General features: G+C 41.6%; 2 protein-coding genes across 5 annotated transcripts in view; both read right to left on the bottom strand.

The window, feature by feature from the left end:
• epb41l5 (erythrocyte membrane protein band 4.1 like 5) overlaps nt 1-7771 on the bottom strand; it is a 33627-nt gene extending 25856 nt beyond the window's left edge. For 2 of the 3 annotated variants that reach the window (XM_034574802.1, XM_034574801.1), the window contains exon 1: nt 6219-6398. In XM_034574802.1, the coding sequence (XP_034430693.1) occupies nt 6219-6398 (180 nt within the window). Of the gene's footprint in view, nt 1-6218; nt 6431-7590 lie in introns of those variants that run through there. The other variant, XM_034574800.1, reaches the window with a different exon arrangement.
• Nucleotides 7772-9266: 1495 nt separating this feature from the next.
• ptpn4a (protein tyrosine phosphatase non-receptor type 4a) overlaps nt 9267-25907 on the bottom strand; it is a 57677-nt gene continuing 41036 nt past the window's right edge. The window contains exons 13-27 of one of the 2 annotated variants that reach the window (XM_034574794.1): nt 25758-25826; nt 25119-25256; nt 24589-24750; nt 20780-20939; nt 20118-20201; nt 19925-19981; nt 19500-19656; nt 18407-18573; nt 17910-18000; nt 17715-17776; nt 16535-16681; nt 15331-15459; nt 13402-13550; nt 13135-13270; nt 9267-13045 (exon numbers count right to left, since the gene is read on the bottom strand). In XM_034574794.1, the coding sequence (XP_034430685.1) occupies nt 12614-13045; nt 13135-13270; nt 13402-13550; nt 15331-15459; nt 16535-16681; nt 17715-17776; nt 17910-18000; nt 18407-18573; nt 19500-19656; nt 19925-19981; nt 20118-20201; nt 20780-20939; nt 24589-24750; nt 25119-25256; nt 25758-25826 (2140 nt within the window). In that variant the 3' untranslated portion in view covers nt 9267-12613. The remainder of the gene's footprint in view (nt 13046-13134; nt 13271-13401; nt 13551-15330; nt 15460-16534; nt 16682-17714; nt 17777-17909; nt 18001-18406; nt 18574-19499; nt 19657-19924; nt 19982-20117; nt 20202-20779; nt 20940-24588; nt 24751-25118; nt 25257-25757; nt 25827-25907) is intronic. The other variant, XM_034574795.1, reaches the window with a different exon arrangement.

Genomic DNA, 25907 nt, shown 5'->3' with positions numbered 1-25907 from the left:
GCTTTGTATATTTTTAAATACAAATACAGTCATATACAGAAGTTCACAAGACCAAAAGTTCCTTTCAAAGTGGTTTTAGCTTTCTCTCTTCACCGCTCCAAAATATTGTTTTGAGTTCCTGATTTGTGTTTTATGGATTTGAATTGAGACAAGAACATATTAACATGAGGTATGTGAATAGGTGTTGCCCTTTCTGACAAAGCCGTACCAGTTACTGCCTGTGCTCGGCCTGGAACTGGGAGATCTCCCTCTCACTCGCTCGCTCTCTCACACACACACAGACACAGACACACACACACACGACTTCTAAACCCCACCATGAGGCACAGCGACAGGGTTGCCACAGTAACTGGGGTTGAAGTGCCCCAGACGCCCAGGAGCAGGGGGGAAGTGGGGTGGCTGAACACATCATGTGATCATCTGGCTCTATGAAAAAGGTGCCGTCCAAGATCAGCCAGCAGCTGTAATTCTCCTCTCTCCTCCTCCGTTTGTTTTTTCCTCATTTTTAATTTTTTTCAGTTAGTTCTTCAACCATATTTGTTTTAAAATGATCTGTAAATTAACCAAATATACAGCAGACGTTATACTCTTCCCCACACGTACTACAGTTGCAAACAAATAGAATATTCACTTTCACACTTTTTCACAGGACTTTATTTTCTCTCATTGGAGAGCCACAACAGCCACAGCATTTAGCCAATCTATCAATCAAGTGAGAGGCCTGCTGAGGGTAACAGGTAGCCAGTAAAACACTGAAGTGGGACCAGAGAAACATGAATAAAAACATTCTACCAGTCATGCCATTAATGAACTGTCAGGTGAAAGAAAACAAAGATTAATAGAGAAATTAATCATTCAGAAATCTTTGCTCTCAGGTTCTGTCTAAGCTCTGGATATTTCTCCCTTTTCAAAACAAGAACATATCTAGATGAAACAACTCAGTTGTATCTAAATGGTGTTAAGTGTCTGAAAAGAAGCAAAAACATGGATGAGTAAAGGGAGTAGACCACAGGTGCCCTTGAGGTTTCCCTGGGTCTCCTTCACCCCCACACAGACACACACACACACTCACACTCGCACTTGGACACACATGCTCACCCCAAGAGAGCTGCTGGGCAGAGTAGGGAGGCTGGCCCCATGCTAGCTGGCATTGCTGAGGAGGCATACCGCACCCCGACGGTACCCAGGGAGAGAGAGTACAAAGGACGCATTGTGTGTGTGTGTGTGTGTGTGTGTGTGTGTGTGTGTGTGTGTGTGTGTGTGTGTGTGTGTGTGTGTGTGTGTGTGTGTGTGTGTGTGTGTGTGTGTGTGTGTGTGTGATAGTTCTTGCAGTATTGTTTGGCTGTTTGCAGTCGTTCCACCTGCCTTTGAGGACAGAGCTCTGTCTCTCAGACCGTGTTGTAATGTTAATGTTACAATTGAGCTGATTCCCTTATCTGTAGTCAACAAAACAGCCGGTGTTCTAACACATCAATTAAAGCAAAGCCTCATCACACCATCCAAAACAGTAGAGGTCTCAGGGATTTTAAGAAAAAAGAATGATTCAGTTTGGTGGATATTTCTTTACCTGACTCTCCTCTAAAAGATCAGATCCGATGTCTTGAAAGTATATTAAGTTCACTTAATTAAAACTGCAATTTTCTTTTCCCAGAAGTCACTTCTTCACCATTCCAAAAACAGCAGTTGTGTTTTACTGCCAACAGCAACAAACTGCTTTTAGAGTGGCAAAGAAGACGTGATTTCCGGCAGTGTGGCGTTTAGCCAGAGCGAGCTACAAGGTCCACAAATTGGCATTAGTTCACACTGGAAAGTCCCACAAGTACAATGTTATTACATTGTTCAAAACTAAAACTAGATAATAAAATAAATGATAAAAAAAAAACTTTGTGGCATTTATCCTCTGTATGTATTTGTTTTTCAAAAAGGTTTAACCTGAACCAGGCCATACAACAATAATATCAGTTCCATACAGGGTAAGCAGGATGTAGCTGTTAAAATACATTATATTAATTTATTTTAAATCTATACTCTTAGAGGTATCGGAATCTATAAACAGAAGAGAAAATGGTCAATCTTTATGTATGAATAAATAAAGCACGTGCTTCCCCTTTTTTTCTAGGCAACAAATCTATCAACGAGAGAAAATGAAGGAGGGGACGGTGACGACATTTACATGGACAGCAATATTCAGTCCTCTGACCATATTCTCAATAAGATATTATTCTCATTATGACGTTTACATGAGCTACTAATAGAATATTACATTGATTTTCCTGTTTACATGTTACAGAGCAGAGTCTGATTATGACTTGTCAGCTTTACATTCAAATACCTGTTCACACTCAACAGGACATGTGTTGTTAAGTAGTTCGTAACTGGCTTACACTGATGTAACAAAATGCTGTGAAAACTCAAATAGGACATTTTAATGTGATTAAGACGTATACATGTCTTCGTACTGCGACTGAGGTAATGTCTTAATTTGATTATTGCGTATTCCAAGAATTACCTTATTGGGATTAAGGTAATGCTGTTTACATCACACTGTCTTATCCAGACTATTTTCTTAATGGGGACAATATCGCAATATTGGTGTTCCTGTAAATGTGTCTAATGTGAGTGGAGGTAGGCTGGTGAGTGGGGGACAGAGAAAAAAAAACAGGCCTGTAAATACATAAAAAGGAAAGAATGTGGGGCCGTGTGGATTGATGTGTGGACATGGATGCTGCAGAACAGTGGTAACCCTGGGAGACAGCTTTGGGTGGCCTTACATACCAGGAACTCAGACAGCTGGAGAGCCACAGTGAGTGAATGACTCCTATTCAGTGTCAGATTGTGGCTGTGTGTTTACAACCACTTCAACACATAGAAAGAAAAAACTAACTGCACCATTTAGCAGTGGCGCTCATCCACATTTCTGCCACCAAGTCGAAACAACAACTTTGTAGCTGCAGAACAACACAACATGATACCAAACTACAACAAAGGGAGGACTATAGTCTTTTTTTTAATTGACAACCAAACTGTGTTTGTGTCTTTTATATTGCATAACACCTACTGCACAATCTCTAGAAAACTCACAGACTGTCAGGCTGATTCACTGATAGTGGGAAGCTACTATGTTTCCCTGCAGACTTTCCCAACTTCGATCTTCACTTTTAGAAGGTTTGACCAAATGTTCACACTGTTCCCGTCATCATCTTAAAGTAGGAGAAGTCAGGTTTTCTCTTTCGCATTTCTCCCATAGTTGCTGCTGGTGTCGTTAGATATCTAAAGTAAAATGTAAAACATTTAGACAAAGCAGTGCTCCTAACTGCTGTGTTATTCTTATTTCCTTATCACTTAGAGAGTTGGATGATAAGACAAGTGTTTGCAGAAGCTACCTATATCTGGGGGAGGGGGAAAAACAAAGGAAGCTCATTTTTAAAGCAAAACCAAAATGCCAGAACTCTGCTGGAATGCATCCAGCTGAATACAAAAACTTTCTTCAGGTGCACAATGCCTGGGGATTTTCGGGAAAGTAAACTTATGCTTGATTAACTCCATCAGCAAAATAGGTAATAAAAAAACAACTACTAACATAGCAAACTGCAAAAGCTTCCTTCTTTTCTAACTTCATTTTAATCAATTACTCTATAATTCCAGATTATATTGAGCGCAGCCTTTGACACTGTAGACCAATGCCATTTTAATTGACTGTCTTAGAACCTTGGTTGGCATCAAAGATTCTGCACTCAGTTGGTTTAATTCTTACCTTTTAGAAAGAAACTGCACGGCCACTATTGGTGACTACACATCCTCTACAATGCACGTTACCTGTGGTGTACCACAAGGTTCAATTTTAGGCCACAATTTAATTTATCTATTAAATCTATTTATATGCTTCCTCTTGGACAAATCATCCAATGCCACAACTTCTCCTTCCACTGCCAAGCAGATGACACACAGATATGGCAGAGAAGGCCTAGTTGCTGTGCTAGACTGTCTAAATGATATCAACAGTTGGATGGCACAAAAACTACTTGCAACTCGACGACTCAAAGTCAGAAATAATATCATTCAATCCACCTAACCCCATCAATCACATTGAATGTAGCCTTGGTACCTGGTTAAGGGTTATGGTTAACCCCTAAGCACAAATTCAAAAAGTAGTCCAGTCCTGCTTCCTACAAATCAGAACCCTCTCCAAAATCAAACCCGTACTTTCACACCCGGACTTGGAAAAAGTAATTCATACACTAGTCTTCTCTAGACTGGACGACTGTTACTCCCTCCTCTCAGGCAGAAGCCAAACGTCACTCCCCCGCCTCCAACTAGTTCAGATCACAGCAGTTTGGCTTCTCACTGGTCTTAAAAAGGCAACATCACATCACTCCGATCCTCGCTTCTCTCCAGTGGCTCCCTGTGCGTTTCAGAATTGATTTTAAGATTTTACTGATCACTTATAAAAGCACGCCAGGGTCTGGCCCCAAGCTACATGACAGAACTGTTGACCCCTTATGTTCCTGCACGCAGCCTTAGATCCTCAGGTGGAGCCCTGCTCGCTGTTCCAAAGTCGAGGTTGAAAACTAAAGGTGGCCCCTCGGCTTTGGAACGGCCAACCTGAGAGGAGATAAGGCTCGCAGAGTCAGTGACTTCTTTTAAATCACTTCTTAAAACCCACTTGTATAGACTTGCTTTCATGTGATGTTCATGCGTGTTTTAATCGTTTTATTTTCACCTTTTATTTTACTTGCTCACTTATTTTTATTGTCATATTACTGCTTTTATGTGTTCAAGTTTTTATTTCCTTCCGTTGCTTTGTTGTCGAAAGCACTTTGTAAACTCTGTTTATAGAAAGAGCTATATAAATAAAGTTTATTATTTATTATTTTATAGGCTTGTAAAAATTCCAGTGATCATTTCTGCTCGACTCCAAACAAAAGAGCAAGTGAGAGGAAGACAAACATAGAGAACAGTCCAAGCAGATAACATTCCACCGGAAGAAAGAATACAAATACAATCTGAACTTTCTATGCACATAATACTGAGCTGACAGGAAGGACTTGTATTGTTGTGTATTCTTGTGCATTTTTTTTTAAAAAAACAGTAAAAAGAAATATGGCAATAGTGAGGAACAGGGTTCTTTTCAGCAGATCTCCCTGGGAATATAAGCCCCACTGTTAGATTTACGGATGGGACAAGTCAAAAAGGACAGTTAGAAACCAGGCTGGCCTCACAGGAATGCTGTGGGTTGGAAAGAAGGAATCCCAGTGTAGTATTAAAATCCAGGGGAAAATAAAGATAAATATTTATTCCCTTACTTTAAAATTAAAGTTACTCAATTGTTACATAAATTGAATCATGTTTCCTCTCAACATAGTCTGATTATTCTAAGAGAAACAACTAAGTAGATCAAAGGAAAGGACAGGAAAGGAGAGACAGATGGGAGTCAGTGGTGGGAACAGAGGAGTTCTGCTCTGTGTCCACTTGACGAGACCAACGTGTCACATGATGCGGTCATGTGATTATGTGTGTTCTCAAGAGAGGATCATGGAATTACAGGTGATCAGGAACACTACCACACACACCCACACTATATGGGCTTAAAAGGATTGTTCTTCTGACACAGACACACAATTGTCTCTAGTACACCTCCTGTGCTTTTGTTCACCAGGTTTCACATGAATACTGTTTGTTATCTGTCTTCTTGTCTTCTGTCTTCTTAACAACAGCAGAAAACTATGCTCAGTGGACACATTCCTTGTAAATCATGTTTGCTTTAGTTCATGTGTGATCTATTTCTCTCCATTTATTCTTCCAACACACTTGCTGTCAAGTTTAAAAACTTCAATAAAAGTGATTGATCAGGGTTTTTGCAGGTTTTAACTTTTTAAGATCTTTTTAAGACCATAATGAAAGAATATTAAGATCTTTCTCAAGTTTGACACCTGAGAAGTAATATCTGAGTCCCCAAGGTACTTACACTTCCCCACAATTGAAGATAATGGGAATTGAGAGAATAACCCCCTGAAACCCAAAGTTATCTTTAAAACACATTTTTAAGTAACACAGAGGTCGCTGTAAATGAACGTTAACATAATTAAACCGACATGTGCGTAAGATATTTAAGATTACAAAACATTAATTATTTACATTATTTTAGAATTTTTTAGACCCCGTGGAAACACTGAAGATTAAGAGCGCACAAAAGCACAAATCCTAGCATCGCTCCTCACCGGCAGCTCGACACTGACGTCCGTCCCGTCCAGTAAGGACACGCGGCAGGTGATGATGGACTTTGCATCCCCTGCAGCAGGGATGTGTGTGATGGCTCGCTGAGCCTCCCTTAACCGGGCTTTCTCTGCATGCTTCCGGATGGAGCGTCGCCCCAGCGTCCTGCGCAGGAAACTCAGCATGGTGGGGGAGAGGGAGGGTCACAGTATCACACCTGTAAGGCAATGGAGTAGAGATGGAAAATATGTGAGAAAGTAGACGATTTTAATATTTGGAAACTGAACGGGGCTTCAGAAATGTTTTTTAAATTTAATTTGACACTATGCTCACTATCAATTTTATGTATAAGCATGTAAACATCATATTCTGATATCAGTGTCCTTGATAAGCCCTTTTTTTGAGACACCTTATTTTACTAGCTGGAGTACTCCGTGAGTAACTGGGACACATATTTATCATGTATACTGGGATATAACCAGATTTCTCAATGTTCCATGTAAACAGCATATGCCTCATAACTGGGACACTAATAAACATGTAAACAGAGTCATTAGAAATGTGCCTTTAGCGACAGGAAACAAGATGTAAAGTGAAGTTTAAAGTTGACTGTCAGAAGCTAACAAGTTAGAAATATGATCTCAAACTACGTGTATGACTTCTTACACAGTAACTCTGCTGAAGAGAAAAATAGTATGCAAAGTAAATAATAAATAATATACAGCCGGTTAATTTAATTAAGAGTCTCCAAAATCTGTTTGTCGCACAGTAAACGCTTGATTATCAAAAGTAAGAGGTAAACACGATTAGTTGAAGTGAACGTTAACGTGGTAAAGATGCTTTACAACGAAAATAATATTTCTAACCGTGTGACGCTTGTCCACGAATATGAAAGTTTTAGTAGGAAGCTTTAAAACCATATTTAAATGCAGTTCGCCCAGCAGCTAATTGAAGGAGTCAGATAACGGTACTTAAACGTTAACTTGATTTCTCATCAGCTAGAAAAACCCCGCAAAGAGATGGACGGAGCTTAGCGCGCTGCCCTAACATCAAAAACACAAACTGTGAGATATAAAAAACACACACACACACAAAAAACACGCAACACAACTGCTGCGATATAAGAAAAAACTTCACAACACAACCATTAGCTTCTTTCACTCAGTTCAGGCCCGAGGTACCTGGTGCAGGGAAGAAAGCAACAGGTGTGCGTTCGAATTGTCGCACGGGCTCACCGGCAGCGGCGGGCGCGCTGACTACTTTAAGACTCCGCCCGTGCGCAGGGTGTCCCCCGCTCGGCAAAACAAACGCCGCCCTCAGCTCCCGGGCGCTGGGTAATAGGGACGGACACTTGCTGCGGGATGAGCGGATACTTACCGAGTCGCGCTCGCACGAATTCACCGCGAAACCGCGTCCGCTCGCATCGCAGGCGACTAAACAGCGAGCCGCGACCCCTCCATGTTGTTTAGAGTGCGCTCGAGTCCCGGTTGCTCGTGTTTGCTGCGGCTCGTCACCGCTGCGGGGTCATTTCCTCCCGACAACAAGCAGGGGGCGGAGCTCTGCACCGGATGTTACGTCACCACCGCAAAGCCCCCCCCGCCCCCTTAACAAAACCTCATTAGCATTTTTTAAAGAGACACGTTTTAAGAGTTGGTGTCAAATTACTAATTTTCTTTTTCTAAATCAAGAAAAACACCACATATTGTTTTTTTGTTCTTTTTTTTTTTTTTTACATCAGCTGCTAATATTAACATTTTAATGATTATCATTTGTTATCCGCACGTATAAAGGCTCCTGTACACATATAAAGCCAAGTATATGAATAACTATACATTCATTCAATGTTGTTTGATGTGATTTAAATCTTCCAAAGTCAAAAAAGTGGCCATTGTGTTATTTTTTATGAATTTCAGTCATACAGCGCGGTCAATGATCATTTGACAACAGCACCCCCCTCTGGTGTGTTTGGGAATAACGGTTTGGCAAATGTTGCCAGAGCCAAACTGTGGTTTTGAGTTCAATAATCGTTTTTCAATAACAGTGTGTGTACAAATGCACAAATATTTAACTGAAAACATATTTAAAAGTAAATATTTGTATTCAAAGTAAGTTTCCTTCAATCAATGTTTGTGTTGATGTGTTCATCTCTTGCACTTCTGCCCGTCCTGGGAGAGGGATCCCTCACATGTGGCTCCCTGAGTTTTCTTTGGTAGTTTTTCCTGACTCTTGTTGAGGGTTAAGGACAGAAAATCTTGCACCTTGTTAAACCCTATGAGACAAATTGTGATTTGTGAATATGAGCTATACAAATAAAATGTGATTGATTAATTGAGTGTCGTTTCATTCCAGAGGCAGAGACACAGCTCTCTTGATCTAAATTGAAATGAAATCTGAAATATTTATTTATCACTTATATATTTCAATATTTTAATTCATAAAAAAAATATATGTATGCCTTTAAATCTTAGCAAATTAAAAGCTTTGTCAACAATAAACCAAAATCTGTTACCATCCAAAATGTCACTATACTGCCTAAGGATATAAGAAAGGTAACATCTGTACTGCTTTTAAATTCCTTCTTAAAACGTTCTTTTAAAAACTCTAATGGGTGATTCTTCTCGAGCTCTTCAGCGTTGCTGCGTCTCTTCTGCGCTCTGCAACATTGCCCAACCTCACTTCTTCAGTGTGGAGAAGCAAGGTGATCTGAAGCTACATCTCCATGCTTTGACAGACGAGCTTTACTTGTTCACAATCAAGCTTATAGACATGTCCAAAGCGCCGTTAAATCATAATACCAGAAAGAAACAAGCAACTGAGGACAAAGGATTTTATGACACAGGTAAGGAGTTAAACCAAATGTATAATACGGTAAAACATTTCTCATTATTCTGTGTTCCATTATATATACACTCGCTGTTATAGATTATGTTTCAAATAAAACAGAAATTTTTTGAAATATCAGTCTTGAAATACACACCATTTTGTGTCACATTTGAATCATTCAAAAGGGAGATGAAAAAAAAATAATCAAAAAATCAAATAAAAACAAAATCTTTCTGCTCACAAATGATTTTCCCTTTTATTTTAAAGATTTTTTTTTCATATACAACATTGTATTTACATCTAGTATTATTTACACAAAATTAACAAGTGGCACTGTGTAGTTAGGAGTTCTTTTTCTGCTTCCCTACAGGTGTCTTTATTTTCAAAACAAAAAGAAAAATGATAAATTAAAAGAAAAAAACAACTCATCAACAACTCATTTGAACAATGCTTTATGTCTCCAACTTTTTTTATTTTCTCATTTATTTCAGTAGCACTACCTGCCACTAAGCCTCCTACAAAGTGCTGTCCTTTCCCTACCCGACTAGAACTGTTTTTTTTCATCTTTACAAAAATACAACTAACCCAACCGAGCCCTTCCCGTGTCCGGTACCCTCCAAACTACATTTGATCAGTACCCTAAAATGCACAGACAGTACCGAGAATGAGTCAACATCGAAACACTTTGAACACAGACACCTCATTGTTGGACATTTTGTGCAGATGGAAAATCTAGCAAACCCCGACTCATCCATTAAGAACTTTTTCACTGCGGTGCCAATTCTTTCTGAACTGTAACTGAAGAGTGGATTGATTCTGATTCGATCAGCCCAGTCTCCGGGTACAAAAAAAACCTGATGGAATTGAGCCACTAGAGGCTAAATCGTTTTTTTTTTTGTTCATTCGATTAAAAAGCTCCTGCATGTAGCGATCCGCAATGTAGAACCAGTTATTCAGCCATTAGCCTCAGCTTGTCCTCCTGTGGAAGACAAGCTGCTTGAAACTGCTTCTACTGTACCCCGTGCTCATCTGCTCAGATGTGTCACTCGCCTGGAGGCCGTGCAGAGAGTGGGATCCGTGTATAATGATCCAAAAAACAGAGAGAGCGGCATCTGGGGGTGGGGGGGGGGGGGCACAATGAGAAGAATGGACCGTGGATGTTGTGTGGGCTGTGCAAAAATGACTGATGTTGACCGAGGGGAGTTTTGTTTTTGGGAGAGTGTCGCAATACAGGAGAGATTCTTTTTGAAAATAGAGGAAAGCAGTTTTAAATGCTCTTATTCCCACCTCTACCTGTGGCAGAAGTAGGACTCAGCTGGTTTTTAAAAAGGGAGGTATGAGCACAGTTTTGAAATTTAGGCTCTAACAAGATATGACTCTTCGCCAAGGCTCTTCGCATTTGTCTAAAAAAACTTGAGATCAGGTTTAGTTTAGGTTTATGGCTTTATGGCACAACCTTTCATTCCAGTTAACGAACAAGCAGGCGTAGACCAGACAGCGGATAAACTATATTTCATGAATGGCAGAGAAAGAGAGGGAGAGGTTGAATACGCACTCGCACTCGCACACACACACACACACACACACACACACACACACACACACACACACACACACACACACACACACACAGCAGTAGGTTTTTCCAGCAGAGTCCATTGTAGGAGCCAATGACAGCAGGAACTGAAGCAGTGGATAAGAAAAAATATCTCAAATTATAAAGAGGCTCAAACTCCAATCCATCCCGATAAAACACATTGACAGCTCAACCCGTCCTAAGACAATTAAAAAAAGACTCAACGAGCAACTTGATGCTGGGTTTTGTGAATTAGAAATACAAGTCATCACTTATCAATCATAACACGTCATTCGTCTAAAAACAACATGTGCCTTGAAACTGATGAAGTACCACTGTGAAAGATCAGTATTTAAAATAAAGGTAAAGTACTAGTTAACTGATCTGTTTGTGCAGCTTCTTTGAACCGTCAACTGTTCCGTGGCAGACACACACACACACACATTTAGATCAGATTCTTCGACGACGGCCGGTTGTGAGCTCCGCTCCGTTGACCTCACCCCCCCAGTGGAGCTTAGCAAAAAAAGGTTCTCCATTAGGACATTAAACAAATAGTTAGTCTTACTGGGTTTAATGACAATCGCTCATAGAAAGCAATGAGTCATCAGCGAGAGCTGGTCTGTGGGTTTGCTCCACTTTACAGGTTACAAAAGTCTTGGTCTCTGGATGTGGAAAAACTAAAACAGAAGGGGAGGCCAATGGAGGGAGCCGCTTAAGTTTCAGGTTCTGCCACACAAAGGTTGAGATCAGTTCCCTGTCAGCTCACCAAGAAAACACTTTCTGAGAAAAGAATACTGGGTAAGGATTTTGAAGAAAGAACTGACCTCAGCGTCGTTTCTTAGCTTAATCAGGAAAATAGCTTAGATTGTATCTCAGTGCGACCGTGTGTCTGCTGGGGCCTCGCTTTGGGACACCATCTTGTGTTAAAACCAAGGAGGTTCAATAGATATCAGGAAATAATCGATCAATTCTCTAAATTTAGAAAATGTCCAGCTCAGCGTACAGTCATAGCTCAACAACAGCTGCTGTGACTAGTACGGAGTGACAGGGAGGCGCCCAGTAGACACAGGCCCTGAGGATTGTAAACCAGCTCCACTCCTCACCGCACCAAACAACGGCCACTTCAGAGCACACGCGCGTCTGTAAGCTCAAAAAACACAGCACAAAGCGGGACGAGGGATCTGACTCGCCGCGGCGCGGAACGAGAGGTGAGACACGAGGCGCCTTCTTCCGTCAGTCCGTCCGAAACTCAGACGAGAGAAAGCCGAGAAAGATAAAAAAAAACAAAAAAAACAATAGTACAATAAATTAAATCACTGTTGTTTTTTTCTCCACAAAAAAGTTTTAAAAAAAAAGAAAGAAATAAAGAAGTAGTTAGAAGAAGAGGAATCACACTACTTTACTACCTAAGATTTAATCAGGAAAAGCGTGAAGTCGTAGACTCGTACAAACAAAACATACAACTTTTTTTGTTCAGTGGACAGGGTTTGACACAAACTAAAACACAATAAATACTCTTTCTGAAGAACAAAAGATAAGGTATATCTCTTTATCAGCTAAAAGGACACTAAAAAAAGGCAGGTCCGTCTGGCAGACTCGCTGAGAAGGGGACAGGGCGACCCTTTAGGAAAAAATGAAAAGAGGAGAAAGGGGCAGGGGGGGGCTTCCATCCATGGGGGGGGCGGCCCTTCCCCTTCATACTTATGGCACTACAGCAATTCCCCATCCACATTTTACTCTCTCGTACTTTTACCTTCTCGTTCTTTGTATACTTTTTTTTCCATACCCTGAACAGACAATATTCCCTAATGGTACCTAGTCAACACAGCTGGATTTCTTTTTTTAAAAATTCTAACATGTCCATGATTTTCACGTTTTGTTTGTTTGTCTTTTTTTTTTTTTCCATTTTAAATCAGCATAAAGTGCAACAGTGCTTTTTGTTCTCCACTCCGACCCCCTGCACTCCTGGTAACCCCCTGACGACCCCTGGAGGTCAAAACGTCACAGGTTAGCAGGATCGGCGTCAGGGTTTGCGCTGGTCTCGCTGGTCACGCTGGTGGCGCTCGCAACGCTCGGCTCCTCCAATTCCTCCTCCTCCTCCTCCTCTTCTTCCTCCTCCTCCTCCTCCTCCTCCCCATCTTCTGTCACTTCACCCACGTCCAGCACCTCCACCTCCTCGTCGTCATCGTCGTCCTCTTCGTCCAGCTCTCCCTCCAGCAGCTCCACCACGGCCGCCTCGTCCTCCTCCATCGATGCCGTCTCGTCCATCTCCTCTCCCGCTTTCTGCTGCTCCCTCTGCTGCTCCCTCTGCTCCTCCCCCCCTCTCTCGTCAGTCACCTTTTCTCTCTGCAGGTAGACGGCGGTCATGAGTGGTTTGACCAGACCTTCCTCGTAGACTTTCAGGATGGCCTCGCACACAAAGCGGTACTGACTCTGTTGAAAGAGAAACGAGAGATATGTAAAGCTGATGTGTGAAGTGTGGCTGAGAGCAGCTGGACACACAAACGGATGTGGCTACGTACAGGTGTTTGTATCATCATGGCCCTCTGGTCTCTCATAGTCCTGACGATGTCTAGAGGATACACTGGCTGACCGCACTCCATTAGACACAATGCCGTCTCCATGGTGATGAGAACCCCCGTCCGACCAATTCCCGCACTTGAAAAAAAAGCAGCAGGGACAGAAATGGATGTTTAGTTAGAAACTTAGTGCGAGATTGTGGAGGAAGAGAATCAGAGTTTCTTTATGTTGTATCTAACAACGTAATCGACAGAATGACTTCACTGTACCTGCAGTGCACGACCATCGGCTGGTCCTGTCCAGCCCGTTTAGTCCGTACCAGCGACACGAAGTCCAGGAAATCAGTGGAATCATCGGGAACGCCGTGGTCAGGCCACGCCAGGTACTGGATCTGAGTCAGCTCCCTCTCCTCCTCACTCTGCTCACACACCCACAGACGAAGAAATCCAATGACTTCAATTTTCATGCACTAACAAAAGTTGCTTTCAGACACACACTGAGCTCTGGATAATATCCTGAAATTATCCAGAGGTGTTGTATGTGAAAACGTGAAGGTCGAAGTCAGTTGCTTAGATTATCTGGAGCGAGCAAGTGGGCGTGTTGATGACGTTTCTCACACGCAACAGATGCAAAACAAAAAAACAAAGAATTCAAATATCTCAGAATGAAAAAAGGAGACAGACACCGGAGATGATGTCAACCAGATTTGAGAGCTGTTGGCGATAAGGGCCATGTGTCGATGTGCTATAAACAAAACCAGGTGTTCTCCACAGCTGAATTTATACGTTGCATCCTGCCTCCTGAATGCTCCACCCACCCATCACCCCTCGCCTCAACAATCTAAGGCCTTCGAAACAGATATTCTGTTACCTCAGTCAAGACCTAAGCATATGAGGGAATTGACTGTTCTAATACTTGATCCAAAACACTATATTTCACGTGGGCGACCTCCCAGCAGGTTTCATTGAGCTCTGTGTCTTAGGAAGGAGGCGGCACGGCACCTTGTTTGTGTAATTATGGTCTTTGACCGAGTTATAAAACAGGTTGTGTGAATAACAAACAGTGGTTTTATTCTTTCCACTCCGCTGGACCACTTGGTGATTCACGTCCCTGCTTCCCATTTCAGGAAACCCCAGAAACTGATGATAATATTTTCCTTTTATTTTTATATTTCTGAAAATAAAGACAAGACACACTTCCTCTTGTGTTCAATCCAAAATAAGAGAAGAAATCTGACAAGCTGTAGAACAACTGTAGCAAGATAATGTGAGTGATCAGATAAAAAGGGGTCGAAATAGAACACCATGATGTGAACACACACACACAACCCTAAAACAACTTCTGACCACTGTTTCTTGTGCGACTCAGAGCCCCAGTTTCCCCTCTTTAATATACTGCCCTGCTGCATCGCCATGGTAACACATCTATCTCCATAGCAACAATCACAGGCAGAGGAGAATGCTAATTGCCTCCTCCAATAGTCGTATACTTAAAAGGTCAGGATGCAAGGGCAACACGCAGGGACGTAATGAGGAAACACAGGCAGCAGATAATGAGGCAACAGCACGAACATTTGATACTGTTGTATATGTTAATTTCTAATTAGCTGGTATTTTAGATGTACATGTTAACTTCTGTTAGTTTACGGCAAAAACTCAGACACACAAATAAATTTAGCTGCAACGTAATCCAAAAACAAATATACGCTGTCAGTGTAGAGGGAACAACATGAAAGTTGAAGAACGACTGAGAGCATCAAATGCTTTCAGCATCACAGGAAAACAAACACACACTCTGCGTTTTCTGTTTTCCAAAAACTATCTTGGTCCCACTCTCTGTTCTGTTTCTCTTGCACTTTCCCTCTATATCTCAGCGGTGTGACTGACTGGGTTGGTTGGGTTGTCATGGCAACCAGATCCCAATACGTGGCCTGCATGTAAGCAGCGGGAGCCAGAAAAAGAACAGCCCACATCGGTCACTATGGCAACACACCTCCTCCAGGGGGCCCTCAGCGGCTCATCCTTTCCTGAGACTCCCCGTGCCTCTCGTCTCATTGGACCCCGAGTCCTTCTCTTTCCTGTCCTAACCTGCTCTGGTCCGTCTCCTCTGCTCCTCCCTTCGTCTTTCTCCCTTCTTCCTCCTCGGACATTATGATTGTAGACGCAGGTGACTGTGTGTTTGTGTGTGTGTGCGATTACCTGCGTATTTGCAAGAGTCATCTCTCTGACCAGGAAGGCAGAGTTGCCCTCTTCGTTGTGGCACGTGACTGTGAAGTTTCCGTAGGTGGTGGTGCTGTCTGGGTTGGGCCAGTACTGATGACACTTTACCTTTAAGCACAAAGTCATTTAGTTTAGAACTCAGCATTTCATTAAGTCAGTCACCACTGTTATTCTCTTTACTCCAGAATAACATCTCTTCACTCAGTTCACTTACCCACCTATTATATTTAATACTCACTTTTATAGCATGTTCAATATATTCAGTGCATCTGGAGTCACATAAAACCTCAAATTTTGTTGTCACTCAACCCATACTTTCTATGTAACATATTTTAATATTCAATCCAGCCTGTTAGAGTCTAAATATTTATATTTGAAAATTCACATTTTGATGAATAAAATATTGTAGATCCAAAGGTTCAGGACCCCTTTGTCTACGGAAGAGTGGTTTAGAAATGTTTTATCCCCCCACTATGCTCTTCTATCGCAAGAAAGGAGAAACTTAAGGACTCTTAACTTAAGGAGCTCCGCAGGCTCACTAATATTTAGTTTATAATTGGATTGTATTCCTCTGTGTACCATTCACAAATGAAAAATAACTGGACAATTAAGTTTTGAATCTTGAGTCTTAAATCCACTGTTTCCACAACTTTGTGGATGGATTACGCTGTGTGTGCATTGTTATGACACCAAACAGCCTCACTCAGAATCAGAACTGGATTTCCACATATTGAGATAAAAGCCTGGTTTCCATCAGGAGAGCTACATTTAAAAGAGATAAAGCAGTTTCTTTTGTCTTTTTAAAAAATCAATCCAACTGCCTACACATGCTGCAAAACACGTTTTACTTGGGCCATAAGCCTGCAGGCACCACCCAAAGCGGATTTTTTAAAACTCAGTCTTTTTTTCCGCATTGCATTTGTGTAATACAGTGATTGTATAATGGGCTCTGAGCACTGCAAAAAAACTAGGATGACCTACAACTTAATTCAATGCCTGAATGCATCAGACACAGAGTGTTGCTTTGCTGCTGTGCTGCTCAGACTCCGTCCTCTGTGTGCACACAGAATTCACAGTGTAGATATATAAGGTGTTCAATAAAAGGTGTTTGTATCATTAGAACTGACACGCTGCCGTCCATACATGGTTTCCAGTCCTGTGTTGGAAGAAAATGTCAACGTACCCGGCCCCTCTCGACCTGCGTAGTCAGCATGACAACCATGGATGAGCCTTGTTCCCAGGTCATTTGCCAGAAGTCAGGGCAGGTGTTGGGCAGTGGGCCCTGGCATGCTATGTAGCGGTTTATCAGACTGGAGGCTGGAATCTCCATCTACCAAAGAGAGACACAGAGATCAGGACACTGAGGTAAGACACTGCAAGGATCTCACTTTACAGCTTCTTCTTCTTTTCTATTCATAACAGGTGATTTGTGTGCTCTCAGCAGTGCAGAGAGCTCAATTACCTCCCTATTTTTAAATAAAATAAAAAGTTACAAGCACTAAAAAGTTGGCTGGAAATGAAGTGGCATTTCTTTACAACTTCTTAACTGTGACGGCAAGTAATCAGCAGTTCATCTCCTGTTTAAATACATCTGTTAAAATAAGTCATTAACAGGTGTCAGAAGAATCTGGTTCTTAGGAGCACTGATGGGAATTTAAGATATTGATAAATGTTCAATTACACTTTTTTTTACCATTAAAATTGAATCAGGTCAGTTTTCACTTCTCACCTTGTGGTAAAGTTCAAGAAACGAAAACCATCAGATCAATCTTCAACTTTCATCGATACCACCAGTTTCTACAACTAATACCTCAGATCTTCACATGCACAGCGAATAGAAATTAAATAAGAGACTGTTCATCTTTAAATTTTTCAATTTTCTTTCTTCATATCATTATTTCCAATTCACTGCTGTTTTCCCTGTGCAACTCAGTGAGGATTCTTCAGTACAGCCATAACAGGTCAGAGACCGAGGGCTGACTCCCTAAAAGACATTATAAACATCACATATAACATTATATAAACACATAGATGAAGCCAGTAATGTCAGAAATGTCTGAAAAGGGCTTATGTTTATATAAAAAAAGAGGAAAAGTGCCCTGTAAACATCCACAGGATTCTGTTCTTAAAAAGACGAGCATCTAGATTACTCAAAAGCAAGGAAAAACATTAACGTACAATGTCACGTTGCTCATACTCCTACTGTGGTTAATTCATTCACCAGTAAAAAGGCCACGAGTGTATTAACATGTGTTCGGATGGTTGGCAAAACAGACCACCCACCCACCACGTCTCAAACGAGCAAAACGCAGAGGCACCGATGAAACGATGAAAGAGAGAAGTGAGGAGGAAAAAAAACTCACATTGATGTAATTTGCATTGATGTAGTCATCTGCGCTTTTCAGAATGACCCGCGTGGCATCGTCTGCCAGGAGAGAGGAGGAGAAGAGAGGAGAGAAGTTGATAAGGGCAGCTGAGAGGGCGTCGGTTAACATTGGTACATACGGTTTTTAAACACACAACACAACAGAAACAGACAAACGTGTGTAGTCACGTACAAGGAGAGATGTCTCTGTAGCGATTTTTGGAAACGTTCTGAGGTAATTTGGCACACAGCATTGTCATCCCCGGCCTCTTCCTGTACAGTTGCTGTAAGTAAAAAAAAATACAGATGTATATGTTAGTTGTGGCATAAAAAAAATCAATTATTAAGAATACAGAACATCTTCGGTGAGGGAATTGATTTTTCTACAATTTACTTGTGCAATATTCAAGTTTTCATGTCTATGAACTAATGTATGCACTGACCATTTAGACATGTGTGTGAGTGTGTGTTTGTATTTAACATTCCTCTCTGCTAATAGCACACTTAAACAGGAAGCTGTCAAGTGATAGTGATAACAGACGGGAGGGTTTTTTTGGGGGGGATTGTGGAGGAAGAGAGTAAAGTACTTGAAGTAATCCACCAGCAATCAGTCAAAAGTCAAACCTGCACCTCCACTAACGTGTGTGCGTCTGAGTGAGTGTGAATTTATCTCTGTGTCGTTCTCCTCACATCAAACTGGGCCAGTATGGCTCCACCGCTCAGGCCGTCCTTCAGTGCTACCATGGAGTCCCTCAAAGCATGCTGGTCTAGCTGGGTGGGGTCCTGAGGGGTCTTCTCAGGGATGTACTGAAAATCTGGCTCCGAATCCGCCTTCTCCTCCACCACGTCATAGATGGCTGAACGGGACAGGGGAAGACATATGTCACAGATTACACACACATGGCTGTTTGTGCAACTGGAGGCCTCAGGGGACTAATTTATCTTTAAGTATGGAAAGAAAGCCAACACACTGCAACACCACAAATATGTCATTGCCTATCAATTATACATGTGAGCTAATAAACAGATAAATCAAACCCTGTGAATTTTCTGGCGTTCCTTACATTGACATCTTATATCAGCTTTGATGTAATACAGGATAAAATGCACAAATCCCTCTTTGACCCAGTTAAAATACCAAGAATTTCCATGTTTCATCATCTTTAAAAGCTCCCCCTCCCTGCTCTGCTAATGCTTTGCAGCCTTCTTCCTGCATGGTGCACACACATATAGCTGATACGTACAGAAAGCAAAGTGTACAACTTCATGAATCTCACTTGCAATCCAAAAAGTGAGAGCGAGCAGCCCGAGGTTAAAGCAGGAGCAGAGGCAAAGCTTGTGATCAGACGTGAAGCTGCACCGGCTGTCTGTATGTTAGCCTCGTATTTACAAAGTGGAGATTCATGCATGGCTAAATCAAAACAGGTTTCACCAAAGAAACTAGCTTTTTCATAGAAATGAGATGTGACTGAATATCTACATCTGGTAGCTATATATATATATATATATCAACTTATGATACCATCAAACAAAAATAACAAAACTTCCACGGCCACTGCTATTTCTGAGATTGTCAGCAAACACGTCGCAACTTGTGAACACTGAGCTTTGAGAGAACTCTGATGTTGTTCATGTACGAGTTAATGCAGTTGTGATTTGGTGCTGTACAAATATAATAAAATTGAATTAACACCACAAGACTGGACCGGTTCATCTGAGACTCTCCATTTGACGGCAGCGTTAGAACATTCCACAGTAGATCCAACCAATGGGATCAACTCACCGTTTGGTCTGACCAATAGGATGAGCTCCCCAGAGTGGCTCTCACAGCTGGCCTTGATGAACATGACCACCTGGTCATGGGTGTGGTCAGAGATGTCCCGCCCGTTTATCAAGACCACCTGGTCGCCCTCGTTGAGGCGGGGCACGCAAAGGTCCGCCTGGAAAAGGGAAGACAGGTGGAAGAGAAAGAAAAGACACAAATGGAGATGAGATCGATCAAAGTGACACATTTTTGCGTAGTTCAATAAAAATGTTTTTTAAATGAAAGAGCAAATGTTTTCAGATTCAAAAAGGCTAAAGTTGAGGTTACTCGTGATGCTGTATTTGCTGTTACTCAACATAAGTGAGTGAAAATAAAGAGCAGGAGAGGGACTGTATTTACTCATCTTCTGACTCATGACTCATGTGAGCTGGTTGTTGACTTACTGGTGTTCCCGGAGCTACTCTCGACACGATGATAGGCATCTTCTGGTCAGCTCCACCCTGGAGAAACAGACACAGATGTTAACAGCACAACCGTCCATTCCACTTAGAGACAAGTACCATTTTAGATAAGGAGTGTGGATGATGGAGATGATTTGTGCCAAGGGGCAAGGAACCGTAAAACCGCAGCTCTCACCTTCACATTGAAGCCAAATCGTCCGTGCTCATCAGGTTTCATCTTGATTAGGACCAAATTATCATGAGGGACGACTCCATTCAGCTGAAAGAACACAGCTAATCACGTCAAATTCACATCCTCGTTTCTTCCATATCATCCTCCTCCTCCTCAGCGGTGGTTACTGCAGCTTTAACACTGGGTAATAGCTGAGCTTTTGGTTTGAATGTTCACGATTAAACATTTACAACTTAATATTGAGAGATTCAATTATGTATTCATGACCACTAGTGGGCAGACGAAAAAACAAGTTAATAGTTAAAGCCGGCAGTTAAATGAATTACCCTCCGGGGACAAATAAAGTTGTTTTGAATTGAATTTGAATCGAATTTGAATTTAAACTGTTTTATAAAAAAGAAACTATATAACTTTATATCCAGCAGACAAAAAAAATCTTTAATTGGAGTTATGGTTATGGCCATATGATGAATGCAGAGCCAAATTTCCCAGTGACTTTATGTTTGTATGGGTTTGTTTGCTGGCTATGAGAGGGGGGGGATGACAGCTACTGAGACTTGACTGTACGGTTAATGTGTGTCTTCTTTATAACTTCCTTAAAATATGTGAAAATGTATATCTACACTAATGTGATCAGTATTCGTGTCTCGTGCTGCCACACTGACCGTTGTCTTGTCAGCGTTGACGGGAACGTCGTACATCTCGTTGAGGTGGTTGTCCAGGAGGCTCTGTTGAGAGTGGGCCTGGATGATCTGGCTCAAGGTCTTCCTGCTCAGCTGCTTGGGAGGCAGAGCTGGAGGCAGACCGTCTAGCCCCTCCGGAGACCTGACCGAGGCAGAAGGAAATACAGTCAGGCTCAGAGGGATAGAAACGAAAATAAAGAAAAAAGCGAGGGAGAGAAGTGTTAAGTTCAAATGAACATTGGGGGTATTTTGTACCAAATAATCTGACTGGAGAACAACAGGCTCTGGATGTGTTGATATGTTTCTTAATATGCATCGACATTCTCTATGATTACACTAGTACCCTCTACAGATCACACCATAGCGCTTGCAACTTATACAAATAGAAGAAGGGTATTTTAAAGATGGTGCACAATAGATAGACACACAGGTACAGATCCAGACATGACTAACGGAGCTGAAGGCCTCCCTGTTTGTTAAAGAGGTGGGCTTTCAAAGAGGAAGACGGAGACGCAAGGAGAAAAACAGATAAAGGGGAGTAAGAGATTGCAAGAGACAGAGAGGCTTAATAGCGCTGTGTTAGTCACAATGCATTAACCTCAATAAAAGGAAGGAAAACATCCCCCGCCATCATCCAGACAATAAAAGGCAGTCAGTGTGGAAGGTGGAACAACACAGTCAGTCAGGTAATGCTTTCAGCAGCATCATGGCTCCCACTCTCTGGGGGGTAAAAGCCCATCATTTCACTCCATGTCTGCATCTCTCTCTCTCTCCGTGTGTGTACGTGTACAGCACTCCTTAGGGCTGGGATCACCAGTCAAAGAGCATTGCCTATGTTGTGGCTGCTGCTGCTGGTGCCACTTTGTGTCTTAACCACACACACACATAAACTAATATTTGTTATGGGTCAAAACCAGGTCAGGCTCTCAGCAGGAGGGCCGAGCGCAGCGGGGCCTCAGCAACGACTGCACATCCTCACTTTCCTCAACACGACACAGACGAGTGAAACGGATATGAAAGGATCTTCATACCTGACCACTGCTTAGCCAAGACCCTGGAATAAGGAGATTCAAACTTTGTCCACACCAACATAAAGCATCAAGGCCTGTTTTGTTGTCATTCTTTTATACACTTTGATTGTAAATCCTTAATAACCCTGATTTTTTCTGGTAATTACAATGAGAATGTCCAATCTCGCAATGTTCAAAACAAATAAAATCCTAGATGCACACCAAGATTGAATAGGTTCCGTCTCGACCCATGTTCTATCTTTCCATAGATTGAGTATTAACCTACTTGGGCAGAGGTGATAATGTTTCCAGTGCACATCCAAAAGTTATTGTTTTACTTGAATGATTCTATACAAATCGCATTTGCTTTGCATCTTTAGAGAAAACGGGTCCGATTACAGCAAACATAGTAATTTATCATAACATACCATAGTATATGTGATACAGTGCTTTGTATAATTGTACATTTTTAGTCCGTGAGATGTAATATGCCGTGGTTCTCTAAACGGATCATTTTCCCTCCACACAACTAAAAACAGACCATTATAGAGTGTGCTGGGTTAAGTGGGACACGGGACTGATTCTAATGCAGTTTTAACTGGAGGAAAATGTTGCGGGAACTAAGTGATTGACCTGAAAATATATGATGAAAAATATATCATGGTACATGAATGTTTAAAATCAGGGATGTCTGACTCACTGAATCTAATCTACGTGGGGCAAAGAGATAATTATAACATGGAAGATTTAGAATGGATCGCTCGCCAAAACCAAAATAGAATCTTGATTGAGACCAAATCTTATAGTAGACATCACAATGGGGCTCTAGATAACTGGAGCGAACAAAACTAAGAGAGATGATTATAATAACTTGATTTATTTATTTTTTTTCAATGGACAATAATCCCCTTTTTGAAATGGCAACCAGTAAACAATTTTCTGAATTTCCACAGCCGAGTAGTAGTATCTGAGATTAGGAAAGGCCAGTCCACCCACAGATCTGAGTCTCTGAAGGAGAATTTGTAAAATTGTAAAATTGAGTTGCTGAAAGTGAAAAGTTCATTTTAACCGAGTTCCCTCTGTCTGACGAACAGGACTTGTCCAAATTAATCCCATTTGCAGAAAGTTAAATATCATGGAAACATCTCAGTTACATATCATGGTGAATAGATTTTGTGCTTCAAGCTGAATGCAGTTGTGGGTTAAACAGCAAGTCGATGATATACTATGATAATAAAGTGTCTTTATGAAGAGAATGTTTGTGACAAAGGCGTTTGACAGAAACGATTCTGAAAAGGTTGAAAATCAACCTAATCTAATATTTGGTTTCTTGGTTTTGCCTAAAAGTGAAAGTTCTTAACCTGACTTGGAAATAAATGTAATTTGTAAAATAGAACCACTTAATCATAAAATATGTTGTTTTGAAAATAACTGACTGTGATGGTGAATAAACCAAATCAAGCATATGAAAAAAAAAATATGCACGGATAAGAAGAGTGTTCATCTATTGGCTCTGTAACAAACTGATGAGCTAACAACTTGGCGTTTGGATGTCTGTGTGTGTGTGGGCAATTGAACTACCACTATAATGTTACTTAATCACTCTGATTTCCAAATGAGCGATATTCCAACTCTCACACACACACACACACACACACACACACACACACACACACACACACACACACACACACACACACACACACACACACACACACACACACACACACACACACACACACACACACACATGAATATACAAAACACACAGGTTTGCACAGCGATCATTATTAGGACTTTGCATTGACTTCCATTCATTTCCGACAGACTGACTAAAACCTTATCCCTTCCTTTAACCATGCCCAAAACATGCCTAACCCTAACCTTAACCTAACAACAATTCACATCTCAACCATAAACTCAACAAGGAACTCAGAATTTATGTTTTGCCTCATATAGGGACTGGGCTTTAGTCCCACTGACTTATATTGGTCCTGACAAGATCAGAGTTTATGCTAGAAAAGGTCCTAAAGAGTTAACAAAAACAAGTATACACAGACACCCACCCACACCCACACACACACACACACACACACACACTGTGTCAACAGAGGATGCATGCCATACACAAGTACAGACCAGTCCAGGCCCTCGGCATGTGTGCATTATAGAGCCACAGCTCACTTTAAAGCTGAACTCCCCCCCCCCCCCTTCTATCCTTTATCTAAACTCCAGCTAAAATCCCATGATTCTTTTCTACTCTTGTAATTTTTAGGATCTGAAACATCAGTGTGGAACTTAATTAGTTAAAGGAATCCACCAACTGTTTAATAGTGTGTGAGCACAATAAGGAAAGAACTGCTGTACAGTACAAGCTCTCCGCCCTGCTACACGCCATAAACACATTTTACAGGCTGTTTTTCAAAGGGTTCATCTTTCCAATGGGGCGGGCTAAGTGACACTGGGAGAGGGTGTAAACTTTTGGGAGAAGCCACAGACACAGACAGACATTTAAAAAGCAGTCAACTCAGCAATGAGCTCAGACAGAGTGGCACTGACACTGATGAGTAAAAATTTAACTTCAAAATTAAAGGGCGGCTGTTTTTGAGGGGTGCTTTATTTATGAGGCAGTGAATCAAGAGTGAAATCCGCTGCTCTGCAACCGCCTCAGAGGTGGATTTTCCCCAAAGAAAAACAACTTTAAAGAAAGTGGGCGTGATGTGTATCAAAAACGAATATACATCTGAATTTCATCAGCCATCCAGCAGCTGGGAGACTTACGGTGTGGAGTCTAGGCTGATGCTGTTGGCCTGCGTGGACGACGCCGACTTGTGATTACAGGAGAAGACAGGCAGGCTGGGTGAAGCGTGAATCACGTGGTCGACCAGGTGTCCGACAGACGAGGGGCGTAATCGTGTGCCATCTTGGACAAACAGCGAGTTTCTGTCAAAGACACGTGAAGAAACATAATGTTAAAGGACTGCAAATATAACCGCTGTGCAGCATCCAGCATTCTGAGGACCAGACTCTTATTCACTAATACTGTGATCAGACAGTTTCTGATTTAAACAACAATTTTCTTAGATTTCTTTTCTAGAAACATTAATAAACACTTTGATCTGTATTTGTTACTTTAAAACAACAATTCACTTCATTTTATACTGAAAGAGTAAAACTCGATTTCGGACAAATATATGTTTGCTGTTAAAACAGTAATTTAAATAGACTTAATTCACATTTCCACTGCCAATCTTCTGCAGTGAAGCTGAACTGAACCTCAGCCCGGTATGAAGCCTGCAGCTTGGACTCACTGATTGGGCGTCCCAGGCGGCGAGCGAGTGGGCAGGCTCTGGGTTTCCAGTCTCTCATCTGATAGGCTGTTCCTGCTGACCGACTCCCAGTCCATTCCGCCCACCAACCTTCTGGCCAGTGGCTTGCTGGGAGACCTACTCCAACCAAGACATTAATTCATTTGTGGCCAATATTAGTACAAATGATTAACGATCAGTTTTGTTCAGTGTTTTTAGGATAAGCAGGCAGGGGGGGGGGGCCCTTAGCTGCTAAAATAAGAGCGTGTGTGTTGTTGGCTGGCTTGCTAATAGACAGGTGTTACATAAATCCAGGTGTCATCAAGTTTTATATAGAGTTGGATGGTGTGTAACTGTGCTTCTGATGGTGGGTAAAGTAGTGTGTAAAGCTCAATGTCCATATCTACATATTAAATAGAGAAGATGCAACATGAGATTAAAGTTTAAACACGATCTGTTAAAGTTGCGAGTAATGTAATGCTTCACCGTTGCTGCTAAGTAATTGGTAAAGTTAAGTATTTCAATGAGCAATGTCGTAACTCGCCTAGCACTGATAATACATTCAATTTTATGTGGATTTTATCTCCCCCTCAGAGTCTTGTAATGTCTCGATTAAACAAATCAAGAAAACATGTCCCTTACCTGGCAAATACTCTGTCCTTGATGCCCTTGTCCTTCCCATACTGCACAGACTGCACCTCTGTTCGCCCGCTACAGACACAAACAACAAAAACAAGTCAGTGGAATAACCTAAAAAAAATATCTAACTTCAACTGAAGTGAAACAGGCTGA

Source organism: Hippoglossus hippoglossus, chromosome 21, assembly GCF_009819705.1.
Source record: "Hippoglossus hippoglossus isolate fHipHip1 chromosome 21, fHipHip1.pri, whole genome shotgun sequence".
Lineage (NCBI taxonomy): Eukaryota > Metazoa > Chordata > Actinopteri > Pleuronectiformes > Pleuronectidae > Hippoglossus > Hippoglossus hippoglossus.
This window is presented reverse-complemented; position numbering and strand designations above follow the sequence as displayed.